Here is a 21,832-nt window from a genome sequence, read left to right on the forward strand (position 1 = left end):
AGAGTTTGCGATTTTTCTTCTTAAAACCTCCTCCTTTTGCATGTACAAAAGGAGGCCGCCAGATTTGATTTTCCTAGAAATTTTAAAAATAAACAGTTCGAAAACTTCTATTCAAGCATAACCAGACAACGCTCAGCCAATTTATTTCTCTAGCTCTTTTCTTTCAGCACGCTAAATTACACCAGGGCTACACCTCATGTCCTGATATCAAAATTTCCCTTCCTCTCCTTACTAATTTCATTTTCAAATATTTTAAATTAACCATTTTTAGAATGAATTTAGCAGCCAGCGTCTAAAAAAAGAAGGGTCTTCCCGGCTAAAACTTTATGTATTTGAATAAATACCATATTTCGGAGATCAATTGTTCCCTTTCTCAATGAAAGAAATAAACACTGAGTATGAGAACAATTTCCGATTCTCGAAATGCGGTATTCGTTTAAATAAAGAAAATTGTAGCCCTTCTGTTTTTCACTTCAAATATTTGATGATCACCACAAGCTAAATTAGATACCAAAACCTTTCGCACCATCATTTCTCAATAACAGAGATTTCATACTTAGGATAAGCAACAATAGTGAGTTGCGATACCGAAGCCAATGAAATTTCTCATTTTACTGAAGGTAGCACATTTGATGGTCAGAAGCCTGAGATCGTAAATTATATTTCGTGAAAATAATCTATACATATTGTTTATACTTCTGCCTTAGACAAATGTTGACAGCTAAGTTGAAAATAAATTTATCTACTTACATCTGACAATGTGTGTGTTGACTAGAAAATTTGCTAATCCCCTAAGAAGCACTATTCGGCGCCCACGGATTTCTATACAATAATAACAATAATAATAATCGTTGACGCAACAATCCATTTGGATCAGGGCCTTGAAGTGTGTTAGAGCACTTCATTCAAGACCGTAACGGTACACTAGGATTACAGAAACTCTGTAGGAGGCATTATGGTCAGTTTTGCGCTCGCCCGAGATTATTATCCTGATTTGACTCAGGTACTTATTCACAGCTGAGTCGACTGGTATCCAACGTCAAATCACGATGCAAATCCCACTGCCACCAGTAAGATTCTAACCGCGACCTTCCGTACGGTAGCCTTGTGCTCTAACCACTCAGCTATCCCGACACTTTATCATTAGATTATATCATTATTTCAATATCAATATCAAATTGAGGCTGTGTCACGCCAATCTTCTCTTTGACTTCCATTGTTACTCGAAAGCATCAAACTTTCATTAACTCATATCTACTTCTATCAGCTTATATGTACCTGGATCGTATCAATAATATCAAATAAAAAATTTCGTCAGCACTCAGCCCACATATCCTTGGGCGTGGTGATTAGAGGGCAGAATTGACAGTGGATAGATCACTCATGAATTCCAAATTTCTATTCCGGATCCCCAAGAAAACTCTGGGCCTGAGAGATTCACTATTAAAAAAATTATATCAAAATTAAATTACTAATGAGGAAATATTGTATAATTCATCTTTTTTGCTAAGTAACCGAGAATCAGTATGTACTATTAGATCATAATAAAAGTATACATGAACTAGTAATGAGGCAACTCTCAATTAAACTGACTGAAATATGAATCTCTTTCCTTCGCTACACGCTCAAAGTGGCCAAAGTATAATAATAAATGATTAGATGCATCGAAGCAGTCATTAGTTAAACACGTGCGAACCCAAAAATGTTGATTACTCAAATTGAAGACAAATAGTGCGCTAGAGATATGATCTCATATCGTACGCAATTACCTAACAATTGCTAGACATTTAACCAGGTCATAAAAAATCCGGCGTGTAACCTCCATTTCAATAATTATAACTCTTCGCATTGAGCTTCTTCTTACACATGCTTATACATAATTGTGCTACATCTGAACAAGTATAAAAGATTTAATAAATATATGTATTTTGTGGAAACAACACTCATGTAAAATGGGGGAGTGGAAAGTGTTCTCAAATTTTGTTCATATGAAGTATCTAATGAAGTGTCCCGATTACTGCGGATATTTTCCTTAACCAACCTTATTTTTATCTATTCTTTTGTCTAAAAACTTCATCCTTTTTCTGTGGCGATGTAGAGGTAAAATAAAAAACAAATGTTTACATGGTTGGTTTGGTTTCTACCTACTTTGTAACTATCAACCACGTCTACGCACCATCTTTGATGGTTTGTTGAAATGCGCTTCAGTGATCCTCCAAAGTTCCTGAGATGTTTACAATCTTCTTTCAGTGTTCTGCACTGTATTCCTCGGGTGTCTCACTCGTCGGTGATAGTCGGTGATATTAGGATAGTAGATTCCAGTGGATAGCGTAGCCAGCAATAGAGAATCCAGATAAGAGGAAATTGTATTTGACCGGTACTTTTCTATTTGCTATAACTTGGGAAATATTTTATATTTCGGTCTAAATTTTCTACAGTATACTTCCAGTATATTTTGCTTCAAAATATATCTATATACATAGGAGAAAAAATCGATTTCTGGAAACCGTCACCGTTATAGGAAACCCCTTTGATAATATTGCCATCAGAATTTATATGGCATCACTTCCTATATGCCATCTTACCTATCATAGATCACAAATGGTCTTAGTTCTTATCTTAATCTATCTTAATTCTAACAACATGCAAGTGGTTGTTTTTTTGTAAGTCATATTATCATTATTCGTGGGACAAGGTACCTTTCGAATCGAAACAATTAATTCCTCTAGACATATGAAGAGCAACTGTTCCTCTATTAGGATCGGCATTTTCGAATGTATCTGCCAAATGTGCATATCATTTATCTTCGAAATTTCGGGTCAAAATTCCAGGTCAAGAATATCACTGAAAGGGCAAGATTCGCCACCAAGCAGTGCTTCTAATTTTTGAGGAACAAATGGTCAAATAGTCTAAGAACTGGCCTTTACATATGTAGAATATTATTACAAAATACTACAATACTGTAAACTAATGCAAATACTTGCACTACTAACACGACAATTATTTTCAGTTATATATGTATTTATCCAAAAAACATGAGTTTATAGCCAAGAGAACCCCTGTTACTTACATATACTTAAGGCTTCTGGTAAACTTTCACTACTTTCTAGACATGCAAAGCACCCCAATTGCGTCCAATAAACCTTCTTGGTAGTTAGATTAAATCAACAGAAGAAAAACCCAGGATATGTGATTAGCTACGCGTTTTCGGCTTTTCGACATTTCATTGGACTTACTTAACTAAAACAGCAGGTATGCACCCCTCGTCTACTATTCTGCTCCACTGTTTCTAAGAGCGGCCTACATTCCGAGCACAAGACGCTCTGGAATTCCGAGCAGAAGACACTCTGGAATTCGCATTTCAGTCCTTGCCTTTTATGATAAGCAAGGAATAATTTGAATGAATTTCCCAGCACTCATCATCATATCATTAATTCAGTAAAGCATCCTTTTCCCCTAATTGTAAATATTATTAGTCCAAGTGAGGTTGACTTAGCCTTCACCCTAAATAAATGAGAATTGTTTCATTGAACTCTCAATAGGGCAAATGCAAAATCAAGCTCTCAATGATGCAAATCCAAAAGCAATCGCAGCATCATGTATCCTCTCGTCCACTATGGCCCCGAGTGCTTAGCAAACCCCCAAAGATAATGAACTTCACCTCGTTGTTATGGAAAAATATATGTATATATCGTGTTTGCTTCAGGCTCAACATATTAAGAAAAATACATTACAATATTCTCGAATAGGGTATTTTATCGACGCCGATCTATTTCATACCGTGTTGGTCAACATACACAGCATAAGGACTGACAATAGAAAAATATAGAAAGCAAAATGATGGGGTATAGCTCGTCCAACACACCTACGTATTATCATATGATATTTGGTCCACTGAAATGCGCTTCAACTCCCCGCACGAATTCCCGAGACGCCCACGCTCCTTCTCTACTGTTCTGCGCCAAGTGCTCTTGTATGCCATAGCAAAATAAATTTCACCACTACTTGGATCAGAGAAGTGGACGCTGGCACAAATAGAAACGGTTCGCTGCTATATGCCGCAGAAAGATCACAGATTCAACACAATTATGGAACGTATAATATCCGGTGAAATTCCTCCCCTTGTAGGTTATATGGCAAGCCACTGTAACGTGCAGATTCAGGCGATTATTTTTATTATCAACGCGTTCAAGCGGAGCAAAGCTGATGACTTCGACGAACTCCCCGTAGAACTTGTCCTGCAGAATTGCTACATCCACTTATACAAAGGGAATGCAAAGACGTCGTTAAGATTCCGAAAAAGAGAACCCACTTCCATGTCTCCTATTCACTTCTTTGCTGATTATATGGTATCAAGACAGTTTCCTTGTCGGTAGTCCTGTTTTTCCCCAATTTTTTCTCAGTCAGACTGTACAGAATTGAGAGACGCTCAATTGGATAGATGTTTGCAAAAGCTTGACCGACAGGCCAATTTTTTTCCACTGCATCAACAGGAAGTGTATCTGGAATGCTTTACGCAGAAGGGGCGTTCCGGAGAAGCTAATAACTATCATTTGAGCAAAGTATACCAGCGTAAAATGTGCCATGCTGCAACAGAATAAAACTACATAGTGTCATAGTTTCTCCCCTTATTACCGGTGACGTTCTTCATGCTGCCTTAGCAAAAGGACATGACAGGTTTTACTTGCTCTCAAAGAGTCATGGATTTCGCTAGTTGATTCAGGATTTGGAAAAGGAGCCAAGCACTGACACTGAACATGAATTTCAACTGCCTGAGTGGTCTCGGCGTTCTTTCCATATGCACTAATGGTTATTGAGCGATTCGTGTATCTAGGAAGCGTTATTTCTGTCGACGATTGCCCTAAACTTTATGTCACCCGACGCATTACCAACGGAAAATTCCTCTTCACTATTTGGACCAAAATCTAGAAATTCAACTCGAGCATGTGAAAATGTTAATAAATGCTATCAAAAATAAACAAAGGAAGGATCAGAGCCTTCTCAAGCAATATTGTTGGCGAATATCAAAAAAGATTTCAATATAGAAAGATATTCTCAGTAGAGCGGTTACTGGAGAAGTGTTAGAAATATAACTTTTATATCCATAAAAATTTCATTGACTTTAAACATGTATACCACATTTGAAGTACTTCGCTACTTTAGCAGCACCTAAGGACTGCTCAAGGGAGTAAGTAGCTTCTGAAATATGTACGTATACATATAATGAAAGAAGTTTTAATATGTATACCACAGTATCGATCGCTCGGTACTGTACAAAATATTGTCTCAATTTCCAGCGAAAACTACTATAATCCTTAGAATGACAATGAGCCAGTGCAGCGCTCAAGTAGAGTTAAAAACCAGCTTAGAGATGTTGCGAATCAGATTCCGAATTAAAACAAGACAACGGGTTGACCCCAACATCATTCAACATCTGGGTTTTATAATCCGAAAGATGCCAGCGGATCTAAATGGTATGCTATTGTAAAAATTATTCCAGATAGTGGCCTATGTGGATAATATTATATAAATAGCCTGGCACAAACAAAAGAGAACGCGAAGAAGGCTCTGGTCAAGCTTGAAGTAGGAAAGGAAATTAGCCCAAAAATTCATGAAAAGAAGGCAAAATCATGATGGAAGACGCTGACAGAACACGTAGGCTCAACAACGGACGAAAAAAATTGACAAGATCAATAGGCAGATCATACTTGTAACAAAACCATCTGCCTCGTATTGCCAATTCTTAAAAATAAAAATGTATATAGGAAAACTAAGTGTATAATATTATATATAACTGTGATTCGGCAAATGGTTTTCACAACCATCTGAAGAACGTTATCATTGATACACCACGAACATACTTGGATGAACGTAAGCTAGCAACGGAGCATTCTCAAAGAATGCGGATAAGCGCGGAGCCCTATCATGAACTTCGTCGAATGGAGAAGGAAATCCATAGACAGAAAAGTTTGTGACGTTTTACCAACAAGTCAGCAGGATGAAGCCTTATACACCTCGATGGTCATCCTGCTGAGACAAAGAAGGAAATCTGATTTCCGACCGAATGGGAATATTGAAGCGATGAGTTGAATATTTTTATGAACTTCTCAAAAACCAAAATATCGACGAGTTGGAGATCCTGCCAACTGAGGATGATCGACAAATGCGCCACTACCAAACATGGAACAATGAGGCTTAAAAACCATAAGTCGCCAGGAGCGGATGGAATTACAGCCAAATTGGTTAAATGTGGAATCGATCAACTACACCTAGCTGTTCATCATCTGATGCTCAAGGTATGGGACAGCGAATCAATGCCTGACGATTGTCAACGAGGCATTATCTGTCCCTTACATAAAAACGGAATATCACGCAGTGCAGCAGTTATAAAGATATCACGTTGCTGGGTACAACCTATAAGATATTCTCCGCTATCCTACTAGGTCAGATAGGCCCATATGCCCACAACATCATCGGAAGAGGCTTCACTCCAGGCAGATCAACAACAGATCAGATTTTCTCTCTCTCGATGGAAAAACTGTTGGAATGTGGCCATCAGTTGCATCATTTTTTATCGACTTCAAAGCGTCTATGATAGCATAACTAATGTAAAACTGTACACAGCTATGAAATCGGTATCCCGACAAAATTGGTAAGACTGATCAATGTGCGAGACCAACTAAAAGCAGCAGAATCACTCTCGAGACCATTCAACATCAACAACAGTCTAAGACAAGGGATGCCCTATAATACTTCCTTTTTTTCTGACACTGGAAAAAGTGATCCACGATGCTGCTCTCTCTTTAAGTCTACTCAACTATTGCCATATGCTGACGACATTGACATTACGCTAAGAACAACCCGTGCAGTCTACCTTGATCCAGATCGTCAGTACCAAAAACCAAAAAATCAACAACATCAAATAACACTGATCAAATGAGAACAATAAAAATGGGAAACTACAACTTTGAGACAGAGTCTATTTCAGCTTACAAAAAGTCTTTCTCTAGAAACGTCTCTCAACAAGACAATGATCTTGCCAGTCCTCATGTATTCGCATTCGAGAAAAGCGTCTTTTGAAAAATGTAAGACCCCATACGCAGCTTATATAAGGTCGAAATTTATGAGTGATACCACAATCGTTTGGCTGCGGGTAAACTGTAGCTGAATAGGTTGAAATAATCCGTATTGGTGAGGATGATCCAGCTCGGAAATTTTATAATTGCAATATGTATCGTAGGAAAAAAGACGTGGTAGACCTTTCCAAGAATGGGTAATGAAAATTAACGTTCTGGAGCCCCCTCCATTCTGAAAAATGTAAACAACAATACCGTATAGACTGAACGATATCGGGATCGAATTCAGTAGGAATAAAGGAAATAAAACGGATCAGACCGGTTAATAATCAACAATTCAAAGCATAGCTCTCTCTTATCTTTATAATAATTTATCTAGATGGCTTATTTAACTGCAAGTAAAGATTTCTCTAGTTCGATCAGGCTACTTTCGACAAACAGTTGTGGAGGTGGATTTTCTCGGGTGGTTTCACGGGGTGATGGTTTGCACAATAGAGCCGAGGGCTTTTGCTGAATAGTTAATTTATTCTTACAACTTCCTTTGAAGTTCGTAAAATCCAGCAATTTCTATAATTGACATCCTCCCGGTCGGACAATTCACTTTATATGTATATGCAACATTTCAAATCATCATCATCAACGGGGCAACAACTGGTATCCGGTGTAGGCCTGCCTTAGTAAGGAACTCCAGACACCCCGGTTTTACGCCGAGGTCCACCAATTCGATATCCCTAAAAACTGTCTGGCGTCCTGACCTACACAATCGCTCCATCTCTTATAGGGTCTGCTTCATCTTCTTTTTCTACCATACATATTGCCCTTATAGACTTTTCGGACTGGATCATCCTCAAGCATACGGATTAGGTGACCCGCCCACAGCAACCTGTTGAGCCGGATTTTATCCACAACCAGACGGTCGTGGTAACGCTTATAGATTTCGTCGTTATGTAGACTATGGAATCGTTCATCCTCATATAGGGGGTAAACATTCTAGGGAGGATTCTTCTTCGCAATTTAAGGACTGGCAAGATCATTGCCTTGTACAGTAAAAGCTTTGATCCTATGGTGAGACGTTTCAAGCGAAACAGTTTTTGTAAGCTAAAATAGGCTCCGTTGGCTGCCAACAACCGTGCGCGGATTTCATCGTCATAACTGTTATCGATTGAGATTTTCGATCTTAGATAGGAGAAATTTTCAACGGTCTCAAAGTTGTCTCTTATCCTTATTTTTTTCGTTTGACCAATGCGATTCGATGTTGTACTTCATCTTACCTTCATTAATTGTCAATGTCGTCAGCGCAGGCCTAGTTGGGTGGACCTGACTTCATTGTTTATGGCCAATCATCTCTTATCCATTGCAAATCCAGCAATAAAGAATATGATTCCAATTTAAGTCATAGATGAAACTACTAAAACCTTCCAACAAACCGTGTCAGGGGTACACGCGACAGCTTTGCAGCAATCCACTTTAATTGATTAAATATGCCAACCTGCAAGAATTTCGGTCACAAAATTCATTTAAGAATTACAGATTATCCACTCCGTTCTAGAAATTTCTTAGTAGAATCGATTCATAAATGCATCGTTTTGATGACCCAAATTTGTATAAAATATTCGAGTCAAGGTGTGGAAAGCTATTTTAATTCCCCTCAAGTAATAAATTGCTAATAAATTCGCTCAAATAGATAAAGCTACTCTGAAACTTTCACTTAGATTATTTATAGGCATCAAAAGAAAACCTATCCAAAAGTCAGACACCCAACCTTGCTTTTGTATTTCTACCACTCCCGTACACAAATTTCTATGTAAATCTTTCCAATAAATTGAAAATATTCAAGAAAATGCACTCCACATGGGCATCTACACTCTCCCCATTTCCATTATATCCATATTTACATAGAAATGTTTTGTTCGTCTTTTTACATATTCAAGCGTGCGCATCAGTCGATAACTGGCTATGTAGGTTTCAAAATCATGCCAAAATTGCATAAAAAATAGAATAATCAGGTTTCATCTCACATTATGCAGATTTCTTTGGATTTATCAGAATAAAAATGGTTCTAATGCTGATTTGATTTTCTAGAAATTAGGTTTAACTCGTTTTAGAAGAGATTTCTTACGATCTAAAAATCTGTATCGGATCGTGGTGTAACTGCAGACTCACCCAATAAATGGAGATTTTTTAAAAGAATTTAAATCGACGTCAGCTACCGGCAGATGCAATTGATATAGGAACTGTTTAAAGATAGTGCAATGACCATTCAACTGTAACGCACTTGCGATAATAATAATAAAAAAAACTGAGCAAATATTTTATTTTATTATCTGAAATATACTCAAAAGCATTCACAAAAAACATTAAATCTGTCCAGATCGTAAATAAAAGAATTATTGTACTATGATACCACCATCATTGTTTAAAGGCAATACCCTTGAATGTGGATCAATTAAAAAAATAAACTCTCTAAAATCAAAACTATAATTGCATTTAACAAGAAAGATTGAAGGACACTTGGTGGCAAAACCCCTCAAATTCAATAAATATTCTCAAATGATTCAATATTAGGGGGGTCATCCCGTGTCTTGGATCCGAGGAATCGGATTTTTTTTTGACATCAATTGTATCTAGATATATTGTAGAATATATGGGCAAAGTGATTTTTTGATATTCGGAGTCGTTCGGAAATTATAGTGTTAAACACTGGATAAGTCACATGCCTGATTTATGCCGATCGCCGTAATAAAGCTCGTATTTATCGGTCCGAATGACATTAGAATAACTTCGCTAAAAGGAGAAGAATTGAAGCCAAGGCTGTACATGTGTCTCTTCAAGAAACCTAAGGTTTATGGACTAGCTATAGTAGATTAATGGCCAGTTAAGGTTTTATGGCTAAAATTCGCATTCTACTTTATAAATGCATTTTTCTCGAAACTGCATGTTGTAAATCGGCTGCCATCGTAGCCTAAAATCTATTCAACGAAATTCTTTGAAATTTTCAGGACTTATTCAGAACATATTTCTACGATCTGCAAACTAGGATAATTCCGATTCATTCAGTAGTTTTTTTTTTATTCATTAAAGAAGCCGTGAAAAAACAGCAAAATTCACAAAAGAAAATTTAGCACGGCACCAAAAATTTAGCTTTTAATATTTTTTAATAATCCTAGTTTGCGAACTGTAGTTAAGTCTGTACGTTAAAAGGTCATTTACTTTTTTTCCTTAAGATGATCGCAGCCGCCGCAGCAGAAAAACACCTTTTTCTGGAGATGGGTGTATAAATTGCTCTGTATTTCAATAACGAACTATATGATCAGACTGGAAAAATTACTACAGAAGCTCAAGATATTAATAAATCTACGGTGAAAAATTCAGATTTGTATCTAAATCCAGTTCTTCACAAAAAATTTCTAAAAATAGTGAAAAAAACGACCTTCACACGAGATGACCCCCTTAAAGAGACAAACAATAATTACATGCTTTTTACCCTCGAAAATTTGCAAAATACAACTTTATTTAAATTTTATTTAAAATTCTCTCTTCATTTCTCAACAGAACACCAACTGTGAAGGCCCACATGTTGACTCAGCATCTCTCCCGCTAGAACACAGAGCCGTTTACGGTCCACCGGCTGCCGCACCTGTTTACGGAGCACCTCCAGCACTCTTAGGATCTGGTGCTAGCAATGATGTTGCCGATGACCCATGGCCACTATCTACATCAAACGACAGTCCTCAAATTAAAAACCTCCAGGTGCAATGCGAGAAGACGCATATGCGTGTCAATATTGAATTCGATAGACCCTTCTATGGTATGATCTTCTCGAAAGGATTCTACAGTGATTCGCACTGTGTTCACTTGAAACCGGGAACAGGACATTTGAGTGCTACATTCGAAATCTTTTTGAATAGTTGCGGTATGTCGAGCTCAGCGAACCACAATGCTGTTGCAGGATATGGTGCTCCAACTCCATCTGGAAGCTACGTAGAAAATACCATTATCATTCAATACGATCCTTATGTACAAGAAGTGTGGGATCAAGCCAGGAAGCTCAGATGCACATGGTATGACTTTTATGAAAAGGCTGTTACATTCCGACCATTCCAAGTTGATATGTTGCATGCTGTCACTGCCAACTTCTTGGGTGATAACTTACAATGCTGGATGCAAATTCAAGTAGGCAAAGGTCCATGGGCTTCAGAAGTCTCAGGTATTGTGAAGATCGGTCAAACTATGACTATGGTACTTGCCATCAAGGACGATGAAAACAAATTCGACATGCTTGTAAGAAATTGCGTTGCTCATGATGGAAAACGCGCTCCAATTCAACTTGTAGACCAACATGGATGCGTTGTAAGGCCGAAGATCATGAGCAAATTCCAAAAGATCAAAAACTTCGGACCATCTGCCTCAGTCGTATCATTCGCCTATTTCCAAGCTTTCAAATTCCCAGATTCCATGAATGTTCACTTCCAATGCGTTATTCAAGTTTGCAGGTACAATTGCCCAGAACCTAAATGCGCCCACGGACTCGGAATCGGTGCTGAGTATGGACCACCTCATGTTGGAAACACAATCTCATCCGAATATGGTGCTCCAACATTAGGAGCTTTAGGTGGAGACTACGGTGGCGGCGCAGAATATCCTCCAGCTTTCCCAGATCCACGTCATCCAGCTGATGCTACCGGTGCCTACTCTGAAAACCAAGCTGATGTTGTCCCATCCCCACAAGCACAAACATCATCTGGAACCACATCAGACAACATTGGTGCCAGCTCACCATCGCCCAAGATCTCCAGCCAAGGACCCAACGACATCAATTTACCTCCACCACCACCACCAGGTCACTCAGGATACAGCACTGTTAAGAGGAAAGACGACCTTGACGGAGGCAACCTTGTTTCACTGGGAGGACGACCACGATCAGTCGAAGGTCTCGATGACCTCCGAGGAGTTCGAAGACGTCGCGAAACCATGGACCTTGTAGTCAAACCAAGGATCTACAAGCGTGATACACAAGAAATGACTGACGTCAACACGAGTCGAACCATTCAGGTTGTGGCCCCGGGAGACGTTAACTTTGCCCTTAATAGCAATAGTAACAACGAAACTGTTGTGATTCAATCTGCCCGATCAGTAGATTCCGAAACGATTTGCATGTCGGTTCCCAGCTTTGTTGGGGGTCTTGTCATGCTCTTACTAGTCCTTGCAATTGCTTCCCTAGTAGCTGCTTTCCTATTTGTTCGAGTGCGACATTTCGATCGAAAAGGAACCACCATGGCCTACGTAAACTAAAACGTTGTATTTTAGTGTATTGTACGAACTGATTTAAATTTTAATATGCAAAGAAACCAAAATTTATCGAAAAACAAACAAAATGGAACTGTACAGGATGATTTTATAATGCAAGCAGGTTTGAACGGAGAATGTTTGTAATTATCAATTTTAAGCCAAATGATAGACACCCTAATTGTCTCGAGCACGACATACAGATAAAAGTATACGAAATTGTCTCTCATTTTTACTGTATCGCTGTCCCAACACGCATTATATTCATATCCTGAGAACATAACGCCTGCTTTTACGTAAGATTTGTTGTTGTTTTTGACTAGCAACGTATTCACTAAAATTCTTAAAAACAACCACAAATTACGATAGATTACACAATTCACGGAGTATCCATTTTGTTGTTATTGCAACGAAGAGAAAAATCAGTTTCCTTTCATCGCAACCTCCTTATCATTGCTTTATTTATTGTTATTTATTTTTATATATCTACGTTTTAAAATTCCACTTCATCCTAACTTCTTACATCACGTCTAATATAGTAAAAAGATGTCTTAAAAATAATTATTAATTATATTTACGTTTGTGTGTTATTTCAATTTATTTTTTATGACTTTTGTGAATCACTTTGAAACAGGAATTTTAAAAATTAAATGGATTACAAAGGAATACGTTTTTATGCGAGTCATATTGTAGGGACAGCCAGTAACCCAAGCTGCATTGTCTCTAGTGGGGTTTTTTTGTAACTGAAAATAAGGGAAAGTTAATAGATGGACGTAAATGATTGATATGTCGAGTAAATTAAGAGAACACGTACTAAATTTGATTGTAAATATTTAAAAAGTATTGTTATATTTTGTAATAATATTTGTCCAAAATAAAGAAAATTATAATAACAATTTCATATTTATAATTACAATTGGGAGAAGTAGACCACAATCAAGTTGAAGCGTGATGTTACATAATTATTCCATCAATCTTTCTAATTCTTAAATAAAACTATCGGAAAAGGGAAGCTGGATATTTCTGATATGAAACAATTGATACTTTTTTATATAAGGATGACCAGAGAGATTTTTATTTTTATTTATTGAATTCATTTCTGAATTATCACAATCTCGGCAGATGCCGGATTTGAGCTAATACTAGCACTAAATGCCAAGCATTTAGGCTCGGACGATCCTACCTAATTAAAAACTAAAGGGGCGCTGGTAGTAGTGACCAGTGGCCCCGACAACATCGAGCATGTAAGCAGAATGGTGTACTTCTGTATAGTTTGAACCATGCAATGCGAAAGTCCCAGGATATTAAGAAAAGCTGTGAGGGATTTAGATATAATACCTGTAGTTGAAAATATTATGGGATAATACAATCATCCGTTCGAGATGTCAAGTTTCTTTGATTTCCCGAACCAATGGCTCATAGTTCACCTTCTTCTTCACATATTTTCGCTCAATGTTGCTATAATATTATGGGGGATAGCAACATCAATGATATATGTTAAGCGACCCGTCTTGTCAACTAACAGTTCGTCAGGCTTGTTATGTCAAGTATGGCGACCAGTCAGAACTTGCCGGTCCCAATACATGCTGTAAGCAGAACTATCAAGTACTGCTTGCGGCTCATATCGGTAAACCGGACATGTTCCCGTGATCAGCCCATGCTTACATGCAAGGTTTTGATGGATAACCATACATACAGCATTATGCCTGATGATGTATTGCACCGGTGCCATAACAGTACAGCCAGAAATGAGATGGTCCAACGTCTCTAACGACGAACCACAGATTCTACACTAGTCGTTCTCCACCCGTTCTTTCATGAAGAGCTTTTTATAAGCTCGGGTGGCGACCACGCCGTCCTGAATTGCACACATGAACCCCTCCGTCTCAGCAAAGAGCTCCCCAGCACATAGCCATCTGTCCGACAAATGCAAATCGACAAATGGCTGCCAAAGACAATTCACGTGTTTACCGTACATTGTCTTCGACTTCCATTCATCGATCGGCTCTTGGTCCGACTTCACCCCACTCAGAGGATTGAAAGATCGATCCTTCAAGTTAAGTGGAGTCAACCTACAGTCTGCCTTGCAAACAGCCGCATGCAAGGGACTCGCCTGCTCTTTGTTGCATCAGCGCGCAGCGAGTCGAATTGGCGATGATGTTGTGGCGCGGCAGGATCTGCGGCATTCGAAATTTATTTCGCACCGGGGGAGTGGAGAATTAGCGGTGGAAAAATGCCGTTGGTTGGGACAGTAAGGACCGCATGGAAATAAGTCGGTCTCTTCTGTTTCCAACCGCGGCGGTGAACACTCGCGTTTTCCTCTTAAATTCAAAATATTGTAATCAATTACAACTCGGTAAATTTCGCGCTAGAAAATTCTATCTCATTTAAAATTGACGAGAGTTTGTGAGTCATTTGCTTGAAACACGAATAAAGTGAAGAGCTTTCCAATTTCGAGGAAAATTATCCTAAAAAGTTATATTATTATCCTAAAAAGTTATACAAGTAGAGCAAATTGGTGACCCCGAAGGAGAAAACACGCAGCCCCGGCCACAACCATCGCCACAGCAGCAGCCGCCGTGTAATCGATGGTAATAGTGTGAATTCTAAGCCCAGCTCCGCTTCCCACGACTCACGCTGCCTTCTCAGCCAAGTTTTCTTCGATTACAAGCAAGGCTCTTCGAGTTCACCCGAATGACTTTCGGATTGTGCAATGCGGCGCAAACCTTTCAAAGGTTCATTCACTCAGTCCTGCGAAACCTCGATTTCTGTTTCGTCTATTTGGATGATGTTTTGGTCGCTTCTTCTACTGAGTCTGAGCACTTAGCCCATCTCGAGTGCATTTTTCAACGTCTCCTTGAGGCCGGTTTAGTCTTAAACGTTGAGAAGTGCAAATTCCTTCAAAAACAGGTGAGATTCCTCGGTCACTCCATTTCCCCTGAAGGAATACAGCCCGACCCAGACAAGGTGCAAGCAATTACAAGCTTCCCGCGTCCAAAAACAGTGAGGGAGTTGAGGAGGTTCTTGGGCATGCTAAACTTTTATCGTCGTTTCCTGCCCAAGGCCGCCCATCACCAGTCCATTTTGAATGCGTACTTGTCTGGCCCCAAAACAAAAGACACACGAGAAATTGTGTGGTCTGAAGAGGCTGTCTGCGCGTTCAATAAATCCAGACAGCAACTGGCTGATGCTACACTCTTGGCATTTCCTCTACAAGATGCACCCCTAGCCGTTTTTGTTGATGCCTCTGACATCGCAGTAGGTGCTGCCCTTCACCAAAAGGTGGACCAAGTTTGGCAGCCGTTGAGCTTCTTCTCGAAGCAGTTGAATCCCGCTCAACGGAACTACAGCACCTACGATCGCGAACTGCTCGCCGCATACCTGTCCATCAAATACTTCCATTTCTCCCTAGAAGGCAGGCCGTTCACAGTGTTCACGGACCATAAGCCTCTCACGTTTGCTTTGAAACAGAAGCCCGACAAAGCGTCCCCTCGTCAGCTTCGACACCTGAGCTTCATAAGCCAGTTCACGTCAGACATCCAGCACGTGTCCGGGAAGGACAACATTGTTGCTGACGCTTTGTCTCGTGTCTCCGAAGTTAACATCCCCGCCTCACTCGATTTCTCGGCTATTGCCAAGGCGCAAGTGGATGACGCAGCACTTCAGAGCCTCAAGTCCAACCCCAAATACAAATTTCGGGAGTTGCCCATCTTCGGCTCAAACCTCTCGCTCTGCTGCGAAGACTCGGAAAAGGGACCTCGGCCATACATTCCGGCCACATTTCGCAAGGAAGTGTTCCACGCAGTTCACGACTTGGCGTACCCCGGCATCAGGACAACAAACCGGTTAGTCACCGGAAAATACTTCTGGCCCTCCATGAACAAGGATATCAATTCCTGGGCCAGAGAGTGCATCGCATGCCAGAAGTGTAAAGTCTCCAGGCATGTAAGGAAAGAAGTGGGCTCATTCCCCCGCACTACCAATCGTTTCCACACCATACACCTCGACATAATAGGGCCTTTGCGAGACTCGCACGGTTACAAGTATTGCCTCACAATCATCGACAGGTTCACGCGGTGGCCTGAGGCAATACCTCTGAAAGACATTACGGCGCAATCTGTGCCGAAGCCCTCTGCCGAGAGTGGATACCTTGCTTTGGCGTCCCTGCAGTGGTCATCACTGACCAGGGAATGCAATTTGAGTCCACCCTTTTCTCGGAGTTAGGCAAACTCCTGGGTTTTAAACGCCAGCGGACTACGGCATACCACCCGCAATCCAATGGGATGCTGGAACGTTGGCACCGGACGCTGAAAGCCGCCATTATGGCACGCGACGACCCGTCCTGGACTGAAGTCTTGCCTCTCGTCCTACTCGGCCTTCGTACAACCCGCCGAGAGGAATTTGCTGCCAGCCCCGCGGAGCTGGTATACGGGGAGAACCCAAGACTCCCAAGCGATCCGGTCTTCGACAAGAGATCGGGTCTCACGGAGTCGGGGTTGGTGCGTCTGCTGAGGGACAATCTCCGACGCATCAAAGCGCCACCACCCACTCGACACTCGTCCATACCTGCTTGTTCGCCCAAGGAACTGGACACATGCACGCACGTGCTGATCAGGACGGATGCCGTCCAGAAGCCGCTGCAGCCTCCATATGAGGGCCCGTACCGCGTTCTCGAGAGGGGAGAGCATTTCTTCCAGCTCGAGATCGGTGGTCACAAAAAGGCGGTCTCTTTGTCCAGGCTGAAACCCGTGTGCGCCCCGAAGCAGCGTCGTGTCCGCTTTGTGGATTAACGGCGAACGAAGTTCGGGGATCCGTCGCCGAAACCCCCTAGGTTTCGTCTGGGGGCGGAGTGATGTGGCGCGGCAGGATCTGCGGCATTCGAAATTTATTTCGAATGTTGCGGATGCGGACGGGTAGATGGCGAACTCTCCACTCACTCATTTTCCGAACGCACCGGGGGAGTGGAGAATTAGCGGTGGAAAAATGCCGTTGATTGGGACAGTAAGGACCGCATGGAAATAAGTCGGTCTCTTCTGTTTCCAACCGCGGCGGTGAACACTCGCGTTTTCCTCTTAAATTCAAAATATTGTAATCAATTACAACTCGGTAAATTTCGCGCTAGAAAATTCTATCTCATTTAAAATTGACGAGAGTTTGTGAGTCATTTGCTTGAAACACGAATAAAGTGAAGAGCTTTCCAATTTCGAGGAAAATTATCCTAAAAAGTTATATTATTATCCTAAAAAGTTATACAAGTAGAGCAAAATGTTGTGCCGCCACGTCAACCATGCCCCTACTTCCAATGTCACAAGGCACGTTCATCCGCTCCACGGCAGAATTTGGATGATGCATTCGGAATTTGGACATAGTTGTCCGTATCCGCTGCTGGACGTTTTCCAGATCGGTCTTCGTCCACGGCAATATTCCGAATGCATAAGCCAATGAAGGGATAGCGAATACATTCAATATGCTTATTTTATTCTTCCCCGAAAGCTTTACACGTCGCAGGAATTCGGACAGCAAAACATCCTTCAGATCACCAACTCGAGCATGGTTTCCATGCAGAATTCCTAGGTACTTGTAGAAGTCCGTCTCGGTCACAGCTACGATGTGGAGGTCACCAATGCTATGTCCGGCATGCGACTCGTGATGACCTTTGCGAATGGCTTGGGTTCGACACTTGTCTAATCCAAACTTCATCCTAATATCACGGCTGAACATGTCTATTATTCGCAACAGACTTCTAAGATGGGCGTCAGTACCAGCTTGATGTCATCTGAGTACATCAAGTAAGTCAGTTCGCACTTAGCACGTAGGCCATACTTTATTGCAAAACCATGCCCTCTAGCATCATTCAATAGCCATGGGGGTCCAGTACCATACAAAACCAAAGGGGACTCAACGACTCCCCCTAGAAGATGCCCCTCCGTATACGGATGGGCTCTGAGGTATTAGCACCCTCAGATGTACGCACTGATAAAGTGATATGCCACCCTTCCATGACTGTCACCAAAAACTTGATTAGTTTCGGATTAATGCGATGCAGATGTAGGACATCGATTAGCTAGGTATGCGGGACTCTATCAAACGCCTTGGCATAATCGATATAGCAACTAACGAGGTTTCTTTAGCCTCTAGTTGCTTGTCCTACAATTACCGAGTCGAGTTGCTCTTTGCAACCCCTTGACCCAATTCGGCAGCCCTCCTGCTCCTCGGACAGAATGTTATTAATCTCCAGGTGTGCATTAACCCTTCCACTAATAATGGACGTAATGAATTTATAGAGTGTTAGTAAGCAAGTAATCGGTCTTGTGTCTGCGGGGTCCTGCATCGTGTCCTTCTTAGGGATAAGGTAGGTAATTCCCGCAGTGAGGATGGAAATTCCTCCGGCCCACTCATGACCTTATTTATACTGTGTGCCAACCGGTCATGTACGCTGGTAAATTTCTTATACCAGTGGGCCTCTCCAGTTGTTCGAGCTATTTATGACTCGTCGACCTTTCTCTTCGGTAACATCAGCAAAATACATGCCAGGCGTATTGGCATGGCGGTTGCCTTCAGGGGTGATCCACTCAGCTTGCTGGGCAGATAACCCCCAAAGTCCACCCCAATACTCTTTCGCTTCCGTCACCGAAAATTGTATTGTCTGGACGCTCTGTTGGGATTCGTGGAGAGATCTGAAAAGGCTCCATTGGTACCTCGCGTATGTTGCATTCTGGACACGTCTGAAATGACTTTCGCCATACCATCGTAACCGACTGCATATGACAGAAAGTTTCTGCTTTAGTGTGTCCAGAATTTCAACTATGGGTGTCTCACTTGGAATGGCATAGTTTCTGTTAACACTCTGCACTTTATTTATCACCCGTCTATTGGCGTTGCCAGTGCTGATCTGAATCAGTCTGGCAATATCCTTATTTAGTGAGTCCCGCCGACGTTCCAGACGAATTTTCCATGGTGAACCTCTTTGGTCACTCAAACCAATCATACGAAAGCGAATCTTTTGACCATGCAATCTGATAACCATAACTGCACCAGAATATACATACAAGTGATTGTAGTTGCAGCAGCGACATATCAGCACTCAGTCGAGATGCAATCTCAACATTGATTTGAGATAGAATTCCCGGAGTTGCTGGAGGTGGAAGCCTGGGAATACCTGGTCTATACAAAGGATCCATATCCGAGAATTCTATACACGCTCTTTGGAACTAGTCCCGAACCTCAGCGGAAACCTGAGAAGAGTGCTTCGTCGAGTGCTGAAACTGTTGCCTGCAGTGCGGCGTGGTATTGTTGAGGCCGCCGCCACTGCCCCCATCGACTCTCGGTCACCGGTTTCCCCGATGACCTCAAATCGAACACGCTCCCTGATGATGGCCGGGATTGTGTCGCTGCGAGTTATATAACAGTAATGGTCTGCGACTCGCTGCACAGTCACATGCGCAAATTGCGGAAAACGCTCGACGAATCTCTGGGACAACAAGGGGCGGTAAGATATTGTACTCGCCCCCGCCGTTATGTCGTAGTAGGAGCAGATGATGAAGAGGTTCATTTCTTCAGTCCATTTTATCAAGCAAAGACAAGGCATGACTTTCGTAAAATCGATCGGATAGTTTCGACCGACATAATTCATACCCTTGTCGGGTGTTGAATTGAATAAAAAAGAACTAAATGCCATCTGTTACCGCTGTCGGTCACGATGCTCCGCAGGGTAGAGGCGCTGAGCCTCTGCCCTACGATCGAAACCGTCAAATCCAAATTTATAATTTATTGGACGCTCGCCCGTGCACTTAACAAAAGGAACAAGTTGCTTCTCGAATAAATGTGGCCCGCCATTAAGTGGATGTCAGGCTCAGGACAACTCATTCCCAAACAAATTTTTTATTTCACAATTCTTCAAGCGTGTTTCAAAGGACTTTTTTTACATACCCCCTTTATCCCCTCTTTCTCCCGGGGTGGGGCTAGCAAATCCAGTTTTTCAAAATACCCCTCATTTGATTTTTTAAGGTGACCTGTGCTATTTTTTAACAAAGTTTGTGAGAGACGACCTCCCGTTTCTCCTCTGATACTAAAACCCTACGATTTTGACATAAAAATAGCTCCAATTTTTTAACAGAGTTAGAGGTGAGAGACTTTCCTCTATCCGCTCTCTATCTTGAGTTGAAAATTGAAACTTTACTATGATAATATCAAAAGAACCTGACTTTGATGGACCATAACTTTCTAAGGGGTGTGTTCACGACGAGTTACCATCCCTCCCCGTCTATAAATCCCTCACCCCTTTGGGGTTGAAAATTCAACTTTTCTGTTTTCGTCTCATAACCGGTTTACGCGATGACCTGAGGAAAAACCTCTAAAGGATATTACAGCACAGACATGTACTAGAACCCACTGTCGAGTGTGGATTCCGCCGTAATCATCACAGACCAGGGAATGCAATTAAAATCTATTCTTTTCTCAGGGCTTGAAACTCCAATGAACAAATGTATGCCACCTGCAGTCTAATGGGATTCTAGAACGTTGACATCGGATCCTAAAGGCAACAATTATTTCGTGCGACGAGCCTTCCTGGTCGCAAGTTTTGCCTTTCGCTCTGCTTCGCCTCCGTACAGCCTTCCGATGGATTTGTTTCCAGCCATACTGATCTGATATACGGGGAGAATCTACGATTACCCGGCTACCTGTCCTCGTTAAGAACGATGGGCTTAGTGAGACCAGATTGTTGCGCCTACTACGGGAAGCAGATTCTCAGATTGAAACCGCTACACCCCTGGGAGGCTTGAAGTCTGCACCCTTATTCTGGTGAAGAACGATGCCACTCGGAGGCCGCTGTAGCCACTGTACGAGGGTCCCTATAAGATCCTCGAGCGTGCGGAAGACGCTTTCAGTTGGGACGTAGGTGGCAAACACAAGGCAGTCTCCTTAGACAGATTGAAGCCTTTCTTCCAGGAGGCACACGGCACTGGAAGGAAGTGTGAACGCCGCGTATGTTTTGATGTCCCCGAGCTGGCCACGACCGAGTAACCCGCCAAGGGTTCTGTCGCCGAAACTGGGACGGAGTTCTTACTAAATTAAGGGATTAATTATTATAAGAATTACTAAATTTAATTAAAAAAAAAATTAATTAAAATAACGCATTTTTTTTAAATAACAATGAATTAATCCCCGAATCTGCTAATAGATGTTGCATTAGCTCCACATAAACTCATTCAGTTAATTTGGATTTATCGAAGTCGAATAAGAGCCCTGCCCTTTCGAATTGAGATAACTGACTCCAAAGGAATAGCAAGCGTATGTAGCATACAAAATCGAGAGTAGAACGTTAACTCTACTAGAAAAACCGCGGTTTATGTAAAATGTTCTCCGCTTCGAACTTCTTCGATTCTTCTTTCTTTGAGTAATTTTTCAAATTGATCTATTCAGAATATAAGGAAACATCCTAAAAAGCCATGCAAAACATCGCGATAAAT

The 21,832-nt window shown here is 41.3% G+C and overlaps 1 protein-coding gene across 2 annotated transcripts in view; it reads left to right on the forward strand.

Annotated features, from left to right (window-relative positions):
- LOC119649649 overlaps positions 1-13,252 on the forward strand; it is a 33,834-nt gene extending 20,582 nt beyond the window's left edge. For both annotated transcript variants that reach the window (XM_038051903.1, XM_038051904.1), the window contains exon 4: positions 10,629-13,252. In XM_038051903.1, coding sequence (XP_037907831.1) covers positions 10,629-12,368 — 1,740 coding nt within the window. In that variant the 3' untranslated portion in view covers positions 12,369-13,252. The remainder of the gene's footprint in view (positions 1-10,628) is intronic.
- Positions 13,253-21,832: the final 8,580 nt, after the last annotated feature.

This window comes from Hermetia illucens, chromosome 2 (assembly GCF_905115235.1).
Source record: "Hermetia illucens chromosome 2, iHerIll2.2.curated.20191125, whole genome shotgun sequence".
Classification (NCBI taxonomy): Eukaryota; Metazoa; Arthropoda; class Insecta; order Diptera; family Stratiomyidae; genus Hermetia; species Hermetia illucens.